Source organism: Cololabis saira, chromosome 2 (genome assembly GCF_033807715.1).
Source record: "Cololabis saira isolate AMF1-May2022 chromosome 2, fColSai1.1, whole genome shotgun sequence".
NCBI lineage: Eukaryota > Metazoa > Chordata > Actinopteri > Beloniformes > Belonidae > Cololabis > Cololabis saira.
Genome location: NC_084588.1, coordinates 18,060,573 through 18,074,933, shown reverse-complemented (window position 1 = coordinate 18,074,933; position 14,361 = coordinate 18,060,573). Strand labels below are relative to the sequence as shown.

Here is a 14,361-nt window from a genome sequence, read left to right as displayed (position 1 = left end):
TGGGCATTTTGATGTTGTTGAGGTCACTGGCAAAGTACAGGTTTATACTTTACTAGGCCTGTGTTGAAAAAATCGATTCTCTGATTTTAAATCGATTCTCATATTAATTCCTAAAAATCGATTCATATGTCTAAAGATCGATTTAAAAAAATATATATATATATTTTTTTTTTCCTCACTACATTACAACTTTTGGTACTTTTTTGTTTATGCCCGAAAAGGGAATATTTTGTTGGACAGGAGAATAACTGGTGCCATGTTTTTGCATGTTTTTGCCTTTAAATATGTTTAAAGGTATGAAAACATTAAAATTTTCAGTTATAATTGCATACATTGTCTACATTTCTTTGCTTTAGTATACTGTCTTGGGGTTACATTTGCATAAATGTTAAAAACCAAATTCTCATAAATGGGGAAAAAATAAAAGCGATTTCTTTCGTCCTCTGTTTCCTCCCTGGATCTGTTTGGTAATTCTGACCCACACGATGTTTCTGAAAGCAGTTCTATCAGCATTCTGGGAGGTGATTGGTCCTTACAGCATCATTAGCTGCAATACTTGCTGTTTAATCTCAATATAATACTAGTATTAATATGTTGCATAACTACAGTCATATAATTCATGCAACAGCTGAAAAAACAGTTTTATTAACAGTAACCCAAATCAATATCGGATCGAGATAATCGATTCTGAATCTTAAGAATCTGAATCGAATCTTGTTATTTGAATCTATCCCCAGCCCTATACTTTACAAATAAAAACACTTGCTATGTTTAAAACTGATCTGATCTGGTTTTAGCTTTCTCTTGGTGGCAATAAAATAGCTGCAAGATGCCAACTCAGTGCCTGCCATCAACTTGCAGACCTTATATCTGATTTTGTCTTACCTGTCGCACCGTAGCTGGTCAACTAACTTGTTTTCAGTCAGTTGTACAAATACTTTTGAGTGCTTGGTTTTTGCAGTGAAGATGTTCTGATTCAAAGATGCTGGAGGTTTGTGATCTGAATACACGTCATGACCACACAAGTAAAGAATGCATACATAACACACTATACTGTTGCACCGAGGAAATTTAATAAGATGGACTGTGAAATTAAAGTTTTTAATCTCAGACATGGCAGTAAGAAAAGTTAAATTTGAATGATCTTGCCTCTACATTCTCATTTAAGGGCTGAATACACCAAAATTAATCTAGGAGTACAAATAAAAAGTCTGCACTGTATTATTAGTTAATTGAAGACAAGATCACAAGTTACATTATAAACCAAGATTGTGTTTGTTGCATCAAAGTCACATGACCATGTTAGACAGTGACTTTAATGCCCAGAGGTAAATTGTTTAATCACGGCAGCAAACACAGAAACAAAAGACACACAGAAAAAGGTGAATATTGAGGGAACTTCAGCTGTGTGTTTTGAGAGCACAACTGACAGGCATTTGTATGGGTCTACTTCTCCCTGGACGGGGTTTGCTTGAACTTCAGCGACTTCATGACTTCTGATCAATGTCGACGGTTGGCCAGTAGAGGGCAGCAAAGTCCTGCATGGAAAAATCTGCGGGCCACACCATGAACACTACTGCGTTTTGTTTCAACCATTTTGAAGATGGTGTACATTATTAATTTTATAAATACAAAATAAAAAGAGCCACAAATATACAGTTTGCTTTAAGACAGTTATGACGTGTTATACACAAGTTTATATTGACTGAAAAAAAATAAAATTTGATTATTCAAAAAATGTGAACCCATTTTGTGGAAGTCTTGACGATTTCTTCACAATGGGGAATATACTATTAAAATTCTAATCACTGCAGCCTGGTAAGGGTGAAAAAATACTTTATTTGAATTTCTTGAGACAATTCAGATATAAACCCTCTTCACAGGACAGTGAAATATGTTTTATATGAATGCAACAAAGCTTGTAACTGCAAGTACAAATGGAACAGAAAATACTGCCTGCAAATCCCTAGCATCCTCATCTTCACGCTTTGTATTGATTTCATGTCAATCCAAATATTGTGAGAAAGTGATGTTAAATGACCCGGTTTCCCATGAAGGGCAAACAGCCCATTCTTGATGCATTTAAATTTCACAGCGGTGCCAACTCTGAAGCAGCGACTGGCATTGCATCACTTGACTTACACAGTATCATCCTGGTAAGACAAGGGGTAAGACCTGGTATAGTTTGGTCAAAGGTTTGGAGTCGACTACCAGCACCACTTCATTTAGGCATCTGGTTACAGTCACTTAAGAGTCCCTGGAGGATGCGTTACAGTTGGTTGAGCAGAGCATCTTACCATCTCAGGGAGGGCAGAGTGTAGAGGTCATCGCCACCCTTCATGTATAGAGACACTAATGCAGTGGTGCATTACAAATAAGTTGGTATGAATTATTGATGCCAGCATCTGATGCCCAGATTTTAATATTTTGAGTTAACATACAGACTGAGCATTCAACATCGATCGCCTGCTGATGTACTGCTGCAATAATGACAGATGACCAACAGAGGGATGCATTCACTTCTTTTATTCATAAGATGGGATTATTATTTTTTTTAACATCTTATGCACAGCAGATACAAAGACAAACATGTTCTAAACCACAAACTAAATTCCTCCATCAATCCGATCCTGCCTCCCATTTCAAAATGCCCCCCACAAAAAAAGCAACCTTGATGTTTGTAGTCCAGTTTCACATTCTGAAAAGATCGTTTTTACAGCAATCTCATTTTAGCAGAATGGCGCAAGCCATATTCTGAATACTTTGACAGGCATCCACTTCCTCTTTAAACAAATTGCACTTTTTCTTTAAAACTACTTCAACAGGATTATAGGATCAAAAATAAACACCAAAACGACTAAACATCCAACTTAAGTTTTTTTTGTTGCACAAAAATGCATAAATATACATTACGCAAGAAGTACAAAAATATGTACTTTGCTCAAATGACAACAGCACTGATATGGTCAGGAGGCCTGGGACTGTCTGAACATAGGGATGCATTCACAAGGTCCATGCGAGATAAGCCATTTACACAACAGCCTAACTTTCACAGAGGCAAGACCAAGGTTCCACGGAAACGAAAACAAAAAAAAACAAACAACCAACCAAAAACACAACATTTCACTGCCTAGGCCAAAAGCCAACACAAAACACTAAGAAAATTAGGATCCACAGAAATCTCTGTGCTAAATTCATGCCAAAAAAGACTTGAACATGCAAAGACTTCTAAACCTCCCAGGAGCAGCAGTAACTCGAGGGAGGACTAGCTTAACAGTAACTCAATGAGTCAGTTTTCCTCAGCAGTTGTGATTCATGGCATTCAAATTAGTTTTGCATGAGGTTTTTTTTTATTGAAGTGCTAATGGTACCACAATAGTTGCCAAGGATAAGCTCAGATTGTCAACAGCGAGATGGTTTCAACTCTGACTCCCCCACCCCCAAAAATAAGACAGTTGGGAGAAGATATAAATACTGTTTTTGTTCATTAAATAAACCTGATTAAATAAAACGAAGAGCTTGGCAAACCTCACTTCAGCTGGACAAAGGTGTGGTTTCCAGAAACCTGAAAAGAGAACAAGGAGTTAGTCTAAACGCACAAGCAAATCTTAAAAAAAAAAAAAGGGGGGGGGGGGGGTCAGCCTGGTGTCACTATTCTTGTTAGCACAGTATGACAATGTATTGGTGTTTGTTTTTTCCACCAACTTGTACATCTTTTAAACAGGGATCTAGGTTTAAAGGCCAGATTGTGCATTTGTTGACCATTTTCAGTGGCATATAAGATTTGATGCATTAAACATTTACAGAAGCCTGTCCTGAGAGCATACGGGTCTAAACCGTATGCAACTAAAATATGCTGCTGCAGGAGATTGAGACACCTTTTCCCAGTTATAAATACTTGAACGCAGCCTGTCAAAATTAAGTGAGATTTAATCATTTTCATGCATCATTTTTACTTGTCTAAGGGACCAAAAACAATCTTGACATTTCACCACAAAAAAAAATAAAAAATAAAATGTTTTACAAAACCAAAATAGTGAGTGTGGAAAACCCAAGTAAGGTCCAAGCTTCAACAGCTTTTACAGCCACCCTTGGCAGTAATCATGCCATCGGTCTCAGATCTATGTGGGAATTTACTGCGTAAAGTGAGGTGAGGCTTGTGAGTATTCTGTTATGCAGAAACTTCGTCCAAGGTGTCTGGTCCTGGCTGCAAAAGAAGTCCAAATCATGACCCCTCCACCATTGTGTTTGAGTGTGAGCATGAAATTAAGAAAAAAAAAAACCCAGACCTGTGTATAAGGTCAAAGCCCCACCATCGTGGTCTGTTAAAGTCTGAAAAAATAAAAATACACCACACATCCAACCCCAAGTGTACAGGACTTACGAAATGAACAGTGCAAGTCTATCCAGCTCACCACCAGCTAAACCAACCACTTGCCCATTTTGATGTGGTTTAATAAAGAAAAGCAAGACTAAGAGGTTGAACTCAGGCACTGCCTCCTAACATACTTTGATCAGTAATTAATTCACATGCACGTATATTTGGGACAAAAAGGATTTCAATTAAACGTCCTGGCTGAGACGTGACCATAGCTCAACGAAACTATGTAAATGGTGACTGTAGACTGATTTTTGGCAATGATCTCAAAGCAGCAACCATTGCTGTCCAATCAGGGAAGCGTTGAGGCCATTTCCAAACTATTTCCACCTTAAACTGTATTCAAAAAACACCAGATCAGCAAACTTTAGAAACTTACATTTTCAAGCAGTCGCACCTGATGAATAAATCAGTACCAGGCTGTTTTACATTCTTAATTTATAAACAAAGGATAGACTCAGTTTTTCCACAAAACTGCTTCTGCATTTTGGCTTCTGTTAACTTCTGGCTGTATAATCTGGGTTAAAACTACCTAATAGTAGGACTAAGATTAAAAATAACCAGATACACATTTTAAATGGACTACATACTGCCAAATTTCCCCCAAGTTTAAGGCCGTGAAATGATCAAGGTCTGCTGGGTAAACATTTACGCCAAATTTCTCTAATTCAAGCACTGTTGATAACATCCAAATGGGTATTGTGTGCCACATGATATATAAATTAATATTGTGTAAATCAGTAAGCAGCCATTGTAGTAAGTGTCATATTTATAGCCCCTTATTTTTCAAAGACACATTGGATGAAAAGAAAAAGTTTGTTCTTCCAGAGAGTTAAAAACTTTCCAGGCCTGTTGTTCAAACACCAAATCAGCTTTATATTAAGCAGTTTTGAGTTAAGGTTTGTGTTACTATGTGGCTTTCAGTTTGCATCACATCAGGTTAGAAAAAAATACAGAGTGGGGTTTGGCAAAGCTAGAACACTAAGCAAAGGTTACTCACTAAATATCTAACAAAACTGCCGGGACTTCCATCCAGGCTGGGAAGTATCAGAGGGAGAAGGGTACCAGCGCATCTAAAGAAACACAAACACAGTCATGTTCACCAGACCAAAACTAGGCTTCAGAGCTTCATTTATACAGATTTCATCCATGAACATTCTGGCATTTGCTTTTCCGGGCGGGTTGAGGAGGACTGCTCCTTTAAGCCCTGGTCACCGAAGCCATGGGAATATGGGTCACCTCGCTGCTCAGCGAGGACAATTGTCCTCAATTAATGAACAGGCATGGAAATGTGGAGCTGAGCCTCTTGATGTGTTAAACATTTTCACAGGGTGAGAGCCGACATGCCTGTACCTTTCCATACAGTCGAGTAAACCCTGTGGCAAAATGAGGCCTCTGCTTTCCAGTCACCGACAAAAGCTGGAACTGCAGACAAATGGCTAAACATGCGTCGTTAATCGTTCAGAGATGCCTAGAGACTTCTACGCTTTCCATGTCACAGACCAACTAGGTAGAGAGTTGGGGAAAGTGCATTTAGAGATCTTTCATCAGAATGTGATTAAAAGCGCCCCTTTATGGGGGCTACTCGGTCAGCTTATGTTCCAGCAGTAAGGTGGACAGCAAGTTGGCACCTCCAGAGATGGCCATCAGGTCTGACAATTTCTCCAAGAAAATGCCTCACATTCCACAGCCTCTTGTGTCAAGGAAAACAGCCTATGTGGTAACTGCCTTCCTCGCAGGGCAACACTCCCCTGTGCCTTTACTTTGCAGGAGGAAGTTAGCTGACAATGAACTTTAAATGACCTTACAAGAGAAATATTTTCCATTGCTATTGTTACCTAAAGTCCTGCCCTCTCCCTTGTAGGGACCTACACCGTTGCTGTACTATTTCAACGACAGTCGGCTTAAACAGTTTGCACCCATTTTTCTTACGCAAGTACCAACCCAATTAAAACTGTTTTGATTTATTTTCATGCCAGGCAAAATTGGAAAAGTGTTTTGAAAATTGACTTGAGAAAAGCATTGACAAAGCGCCAATAAAAATATTTGGTAAATACAAACTTAATTTCATGGTGTAGGGCAAAAAAACTGAAAGGTCCATTATAATAAAAGAAATCTCTGCACTTATGTTCAAAGACAAACAGAACTTAAGTGCATGGCATTTTATTGCTGATCTCCATCAAGAAACAGATTTTAAATGGAAAATCTTAACTTGTACTCTGACATCAGCAGATTGTTAAGAGCATAAGTCATGCTTTTAGCATCCACAGCTCTCAGGTTCAAACACTGTCCACCTAAAAAAAAAACACCTGGATTTAACTAAGCAAATAGATAAGGGCTACCCAATGGAAAAGTACTCCAATGATTAATGTGTTTCATCTGGCAACAAGTCATTTCACCCTTACTGATGCCGAGAGCAGCTTCTCATTCCTTAACCATATTTGAAAACACTGGAAAAAATATCAGTTTAGAAGGGTGAAACGATTGGTATGCATCAAGGAAACATCACTGCTGAATTTGCTAAAACTGGGTTAAGTATGGCCCAATGCATGATTAAAACCTTTTAAGGATGGTGGTGAACCATTATTTTCTAGGAAGAAACGAGTCCGAAAAATATTGAATGGCCCGAGATCAAGGACATGTATGGCAAAATCGGATTCTGGGTGACAGTAAGGGCATTTCCACACAAGATGTTTAATCATAATAGTGCAAGTTGCCTAAAAAGGTGTGTAACTAAGAAAACTATTTATCAGCAAGGTAACTGGGTAGCTAGAGTCCACTTTGCTAGGAGGCTTAAAACCAAGAGTGATGGGGAAATCAGATTAAGTGTAATCTGTCTTGCCCAGTGCTTATCCTGCATTCAGGGGGTAGTATCATGATTTGGGGTTGCTTTAGTTGATCAGGTCCAAGTTAGGGAGCACTGATCAGTGATAACTGGATTTACTTGTCTGATCGTATGGGCATTTCCCAAAAACGACAAAGCCATGATTCATAGGACTCAAGTTATCAGAGGTTCAGGGAGAATGAGACGGTGCACATGGATTGACCGCTAGAGTCGAGACTTTGACCCACTGAAAATCTTTGAGATGTGCTGGAGAAGACTGATCATCCAACCATCAACACAATATCTTCTTAAAAGATGTATGCTTCTCTGAAGGGCGATTATGCTGTGACATCAATGTTAACACAGGAAAGGCATGGCATAATCATTGCTAAAGCGTGACACCTCTTGACCAGGCGGTGCATGAAGACTGGGGCAAACTGATAAGGCAAACTTGATAGAGTTCAGAAACGCATCCAGACAATTCACTTCAGACCTCTGACCCTTGAGTAAACAGTACTTCACCTTTAATTCAGAACTTCAGTTACATTACGAGACCGCACATTAATCTTTACACACAATTTTTTTTTTTTTTTGTTGCTGTGATGGACATGCATTAATAGACATTCATGATCTACAGCATGCTTAAGGGTAGGCATTCATCTTTCAGTCTAAAGGCTCCATGTCTTAATTGATAGACGCTAAAAAGAAATAAAAATAGATAACACACCGGTTGGTCCCTCACCTGGGCGTGGAGGGCTGCAGCAGCGGCAGCAGCCGCCGGGTAGGTGAAGGCTGCGTGAGGGAGGCCTGGGGTCAGCTCCGTGGTGTACAGAGGGTAAGGAGTCCAGGCATCCGGTGAAGCTGGGATCAGTGCTGCCCCAGTCAGATCATCTGGAGAAGTACAGGAGACAAGATGACAGACCTCTTCTATCCAGTACATCATGTAAACAGAGGCTCAACTGAGTGGAAAAATGCCCAAAACATTTCATACCTTTGTATCCAGTTTTAGATTTACTACAGAGCTGTGATGAAGTTTGCTTCCAATTGAAGGGAAAATTAAGCCTCATCTTTTCCTCCCCTTTTTCCATTGCATATATGTCAACTGTACATTAATACGCTAAACTGAGGCTTCAAAATCCAGTTTTAAAAACAGAAGGGACTAACCTGTCAAAACCATCTAATTGTGACAGTGTTAAAATGTTCATTTTAACTGTCCAAACATACATAAGGTTACCCTTTAAGTTTCACAAAGATCCCTTAAAGCATAAATCCAAGCCATTTACAGCAATCCCCTTCTAGGGTTCTCTGCTACACCACACAAGTGAATTAAAAAAAATTAAAAAAGGCTAAATCTAGTCTCAAGGAAGATAATTACTGTCGACAACTGCCAGTCCAGACCTAATGCAACAAGCTGATGATCAGGCAAAGACGGCTAAGGCACCACTGCTGACCAAATCCTACACAAGTGAAATTTCCCAGCTGACAGAAGCAAAGCGGCCATGTAAAGAGTCAAGATGATGCATGCATGTGGAGGTGAGTTAGTCCTCAACTGTTAGAAACCCTCTTTAAACAGCTTGCCCATTATTACCACAACATCTGAAGATTAAAAAAAAATAAATGGGTAACTGGGGTCATTGAGCACTGGCATTGCTGAGGTGAGAGTGGATGAGAGCCTAGAGTGGTGCAGCCGTACAACTTACATGGGTCCCGTGCAATGAAGTGTGCTCCTAGAGCAGGGTGGATATTTGTGGGGTTCGGTGTGGCCATCAGCTTACTCTTTGCCATCTTCGTGTTGGCTTTAGCAAACTCTAAGCGCAGGGTCTGAGGGCTTTCGGGGTCAAAACGGATACCCTGGGAGGAGAGATGAGGAGCAGGGGGACATATTTTAAGGGAGGCAAGCAGAGTTTGAGGGGCTTTAGCTCAATAGTCCCACGTGGCCCTCTTTCCTAAAGCTGTGCCTCAATACTCAAGAAGTATCCTTCCAGCTGCCCTTGGACTTAACACCAGTGGGATGGCTAAAAGCACCAGCCCACCTGACTGCAGTCACTGACCTAATGTAGGGAAGGCTGAAGAATACACTTCTGAAGTATTTCAACAACATGCACACATCTCTTCCCTCTCATGGCCAAAGATCAAGAGCACGGGCGACTGGAGGACGACTTCACCCTTTGCAAGGGCCAGGAGGAGGAGGAGGCGAGGAAAAGGGCCAGTGACGAGACAGAGTTCCGTTTCTTTTAGGTGGTTTAACCCTGCTTGTGTTCTTGTGCCGTAAGCGTTGTGCCCACATGCAGGTGAGTAGTATTTTTGTGTGTGTGTGTGTTTGTTTGTGACTGCTGGTGTTGTCTAAGAGGTGATGCTCATAAGGAAGGCTATAGGCTATGAGAGAGAAGTGTTAGATACTGCCAACGTGGGCTACTGGGTGACAAAATAAAAAAGGTTATACTACTGCAGATGTGTCCAATAACACTACACATGTGGCTATAGAACAAGTTTTACAGTAAAGCGTGATATGCAAAAATGAAGAAAAGCTATAATCAGACTAAGAAGGATGTGTATCAAGGTCAAAGTAAACTACCGTAAGGCTACAGGATTCTGGCCTCTTTCCAAAAATGGCCCTGCCATTGAATTGTAAGAGACAAAATGGGTAATGATTTATGATTTAAAAGAAATTCCAATCATTTGTGGGTCTTAATAAAAGGTTAACAAATCTAACATTTAAAAGATTTGAAAAATGACGAGGGGATTCTGTAAAAGAATTACAAATAAAAAAAAAAAGGCAGCCAAAGTCTATGCTTACATTTAGTGCATTTTTTGCAGCTTCAGCTCCAGAGCGACTGTCAAAGGTTACAAACCCGACAGGCTGGAAAACAAAAAGGGAAGAAAATTCATTTTGATCGACAATCAAAAATCTCAATTAGTGAAAGACTTACTCAATACAGGAAAAACCCAGAGCCCAACAATAACAAAAAAAACCCTTGCAGGATCGACAGCATCTGTCTAGAAATTATTTAATACACCTTTAAACAAATGGAAAGCATCTCACCTGCTTTGATGTTAACTTAATCAGTGACCCTTCATAACCCTGTGGGGAAGAAAGATAGCCAATTATCCACCCTGGAATCACATGAAGCAAGTCAGGCATGAACGCCTCACTATAAGAAGAGAAATCTGCTTGTGTGCACCTTCAATCGAGCTCTGAGGTAACATCTCAGATTTTTCTGATCATGATGCACTTTAAAAATTGGCAAAATACTCAAGCATGTCTAACAAGTGCAGCCTTCGGTGATTTGACTTCAGAAGACTGTCGGTTTTATCCATAAAGCAAAACATACATCCTGTTTAATCGGTCGAGCACACATCAAATATGCATTTCTCTAGTCTCAGTATTACTTTCTGAATTAAGAAACAAGATTAAACAGCACTAAAAGCCCAAGGAAAACAGCATGAGTTAAAACACAAGGGAATTTCACCTGATCACACAAATGAAAGATGCAATCTACCCTGATTTATAGCCATGAAAACTGATATTTTTAATTCATGATTAATTTCTTCTAGAAATCCTCTACTAGGAAAAGGTCGAATACAGTCAGTATTTAAAATACTTTCCTCCACAATTCAACAGAACAAGGAGTTTCATTTGATGTGGACAACTAAGTTTCAGTGAATCAGCTAAGCACCATTTACAGACTGGGCTGTGTTTGCCTACTGTGGAAACAGGAAAACAAGTTACGACAAATCCAGTTACGTCTGACTTATCGCTTCAGTGGTTTCACAATGTACAAATGTTAGAAGAAGAAATAAAAATTTCCCAACACGGTGGGTGAGCTGGGTCATGGAGAGGATTGGTACTCCAACTGCAACAGCTACTCATTTACACATTCCACAAGAGCATCCATGTGCGAGGGATACCACTTCCACTTTGGTTAGTTAGGACAAGGGTGGGAGGGCTGTTTATGGAACTTGAGTCCAAGCAAGAAAACAGCAATGGATGAACAATGATGTGGCCTCATTTCCATATGCAAATATGCGGACTTCCATTAACTGAGGATCAATCTAACTAACGACCAAGATCTTTCCATGCTAAGTATTAAATACAGTTTCAACACTGGCTTATGAATCTTGTTTAAAATTAGATAACAGAAATTCAGGTCTGCTTCCTCAACATATTAACTAGAGTGAAGGTCTACCCGAGTCAGAAAACATCCTTTTAGAAACACTTTCATTTCACTTTTTTTTGTTTGTTTAAGAGGAGCATCAATCATTTTTTTTTACCATTTGTCATCAGTTCTAAGACACCCTTAAAAATGATGTGCTGTAACTTACCTTAAAAGGTCTGAACAGCAGGTAAAGTTCCCGGGGTTTGATATCAACCGGTAGTCCACTGACAAACAGTGTTCGTACCTGCAAACAAAACCGAAACAGTTTGGCCATGGTGTTAACATCTCTACGTGCTTCACAGATATATGTTGCATTATAAATCCACATCATAAAGTTTGCACAAAAAAGAAAGTCAATGGGGATCTTACAGGCTTTTCAGGTCAACTAAAAATAATTATTCCTTACAAAAACTTGAAGACCTATTTAAATAAATTGGACCCTTGTAAACAGGTATAGGGAAAAAAAGAATCCCTACTCATTTCTCTTTTGTAAGTCCTCATACTCCTCAAATTACCCTTTTAGATCCAAAATTCAATGGGCAAGTGTGTTAAACCAACTTAACACTTAAAAAAAAAATGTTGATTATAAATTTGTGAAACCTAGCTTTTTCTTAAAAAAAAAAAAAAAAAAAAAAACCTTTCCGGAATACCATGAACCAAACATCTTCTGGATAACGCCAAAGACCCGCAGAACCACCTTGTTTGGACGTTTAGACTCTGTAGCCCAGTGTGGCGGGGAGAATAAACGGTGTGGTGCAAGGCCCATTGCTTCCCAGCCGGTGGGGAGGCCCCGACCACAATGGAGCTGCCAGAGGAACAACACTGTACAACAGAGAACAGCGTGAGACCATTTCCTTCCTCTGACCCCCGGCCTCAACCCTGGCGGCCCTCCGGCATTTTTCAGGTGCTGCACAGCAGCAACTCCAACCAGTCGCAAGTCAATATATACAACAACTGAAAGCCTTCCCAGCTGGACACTCAGTGGAGATGTTTTAATTTATCCCCAGGTTTGTCATAGACTAAGCCATTCTGACACTGCAAGCGCACACTGACAGGTTGCAGTTGCATCTAAAAAAACAAAACTAAAAAAAAAAAAAAAACAAGATGCATTTTTATAAGCAGATTTGTAGGATTTAAATTTAGCACACATGACGAGATTTTTTTTCCCCCTCATTCTCCTTTCTTAAATTTGTGGTCTTTTTACGTTCAAGGAAAAAGGAAGAAGGCAGTGGGAGATTAACAAATTAGGCAAAGTCAAGTGGCCAGACAAGGCTTTGTCATAAGACAATGGAAACAAGAGGACCAACAAAAGGCCCAGTGCTTCCTTCACCGCTTCGCCATAAGGAGCCATTAAAAGGAAATGTAGCTGGACACTAACAGGTGGGGCAGCTGCAAAATCCTACTATCTGGAAAGTAATTCAATAAAATTACTAGTCAAGTCCTCCTAATTTTAACAATAATTTTAGACCTGCAAAAAAAAAAAAAACCCAACTTGTCTCATTATATAAAAACTACCAAGTTTCAAAAATAATATTGTAGAGACGCTGGAAATTTAGGACTGACTATGATATTGGTGGAAATATATAAATATAAAATAGGGAGATTTCTGCAGCCTCCAGGAATACAAAAGTAGATTAAAAAGAAAAAAAACTGACACAAAAAACAAAACAAAAAAAAGGCCAACTTTTCAAGTGGAGAGTTTACAAGATGTGGCAAAATGGCCAGATTTCTCTTTTAGTTTGTCCACTTAATGTTTCAATGGATTCATATAGAGTGTTAAAACCCAACTTACACAGTCCGAATAAGCAGGCTTCATCCAAAATAATAATAAAATATACACGCAAGAACAGGACAGGGTGAGAGTGAAGGACTTGCCACTCACCTCCTCCTCGATGGAGACGTTGTTGTTCGGCTCCGCGTCCGCTTTCAGGCTCATGGTGACGCTCGTTTCGGCCGCCGCTGCGCAAATGATCAAGTTTTTCCTCGTCGAGTGATATTTCCCCCACGTGCGTCTGAAGCTACAGTGAAAGTCTTGGTGGCGTTTGTACTTGAGGAGAGAAGAAGATGTGCCGAGGTGAGGACGTGCGGACGAGCTATCCGGAGAAGATAAATGCGTACAAGTTTTACGAGAGAGAATCATTCATAAAAAAGAAAAAAGGAGGAAAAAAGGAAAGAAAAGAAAAACACAATACACGCGCTAAAACTAAAGGTGAGAAGGTGTATCGGTGCTCCGTGTGTGAGGGTGAGAAAATGGGGGGGAAAAGAGGTGCGCGTAAACCCTGGAAGCCTCTGCGCTCACATCAATGCCCTCAGCTGTGGGAGCGCCGAGCGACAACTAGTAAACTTTCTCCTATTGGCCCGGTCTCTCTCTCCCTCTCTCTCCGGCCGCCCGTGCGTTCCCCCGCACGCCCACTCCGCTCACCCTCCTCCCACTTTTCAATTAGGTCATTAATTATGTTGGAGTCTGCTGTGAGCCCTAATTAAGCTGCAGATCGTCCTCAGCTGTTGGCCTGGCCGGGACGCGGCTCCTCCGCCGCGGCCGCGCAGCCAATGGAAGCGGAGCGCAGGGCCCTCGGCTCCGTCTCACGGTCCAGGCTCGATGCTGGTTTAATTTTTCAACATTTTTACGTCGGCTTTTAATAAATGAACACTCCTCCATGGCTGTTTACAGACTGTATTTAAACGGCACCCGTGACTATAAGGCTGGATTTCAGATAATTCGGGACTGTATAGGCTCGTATCCACCAGTTTTTTGAACAGTGTCTGTCATTAAATCTGATCACTGTCTTCTGTCTCAACTTTAAAATTCTGAGACAATTTAGCCATACCATAATTAGTTTTTGTGTGTGAGGAAATGAATATGCCTAGATTTACCTACAACAGCAAAAATATAACAATATTCCTGATATGGTAAAGAATTTGACATTAAATGTGTGTGTGTGTATAGATAAATACATATAACTATACACATAGAAGTATGTATATATCTATATGTATATACA

At 40.0% G+C, this 14,361-nt stretch overlaps 1 protein-coding gene across 3 annotated transcripts; it reads right to left on the bottom strand.

The window, feature by feature from the left end:
- Positions 1-2,511: 2,511 nt before the first annotated feature.
- rbpms2a (RNA binding protein, mRNA processing factor 2a) lies at positions 2,512-13,926 on the bottom strand. 3 transcript variants are annotated; one of them, XM_061739193.1, is made up of 8 exons: positions 13,242-13,914; positions 11,526-11,603; positions 10,246-10,284; positions 10,000-10,062; positions 8,903-9,053; positions 7,930-8,093; positions 5,379-5,451; positions 2,512-3,565 (listed from the first exon to the last, which is right to left on the bottom strand). In XM_061739193.1, exons 1-7 carry the CDS (start codon positions 13,497-13,499, stop codon positions 5,386-5,388), a joined length of 819 nt encoding a protein of 272 aa, XP_061595177.1. In that variant the 5' UTR covers positions 13,500-13,914; the 3' UTR covers positions 2,512-3,565; positions 5,379-5,385. The 3 variants fall into 3 exon arrangements, with proteins under 3 accessions (XP_061595177.1, XP_061595185.1, XP_061595192.1); XM_061739201.1 differs by having other exon boundaries at positions 7,945-8,093; positions 13,242-13,907; XM_061739208.1 differs by lacking the exon at positions 5,379-5,451 and having other exon boundaries at positions 7,945-8,093; positions 13,242-13,926.
- Between the last annotated feature and the right edge of the window lie 435 nt (positions 13,927-14,361).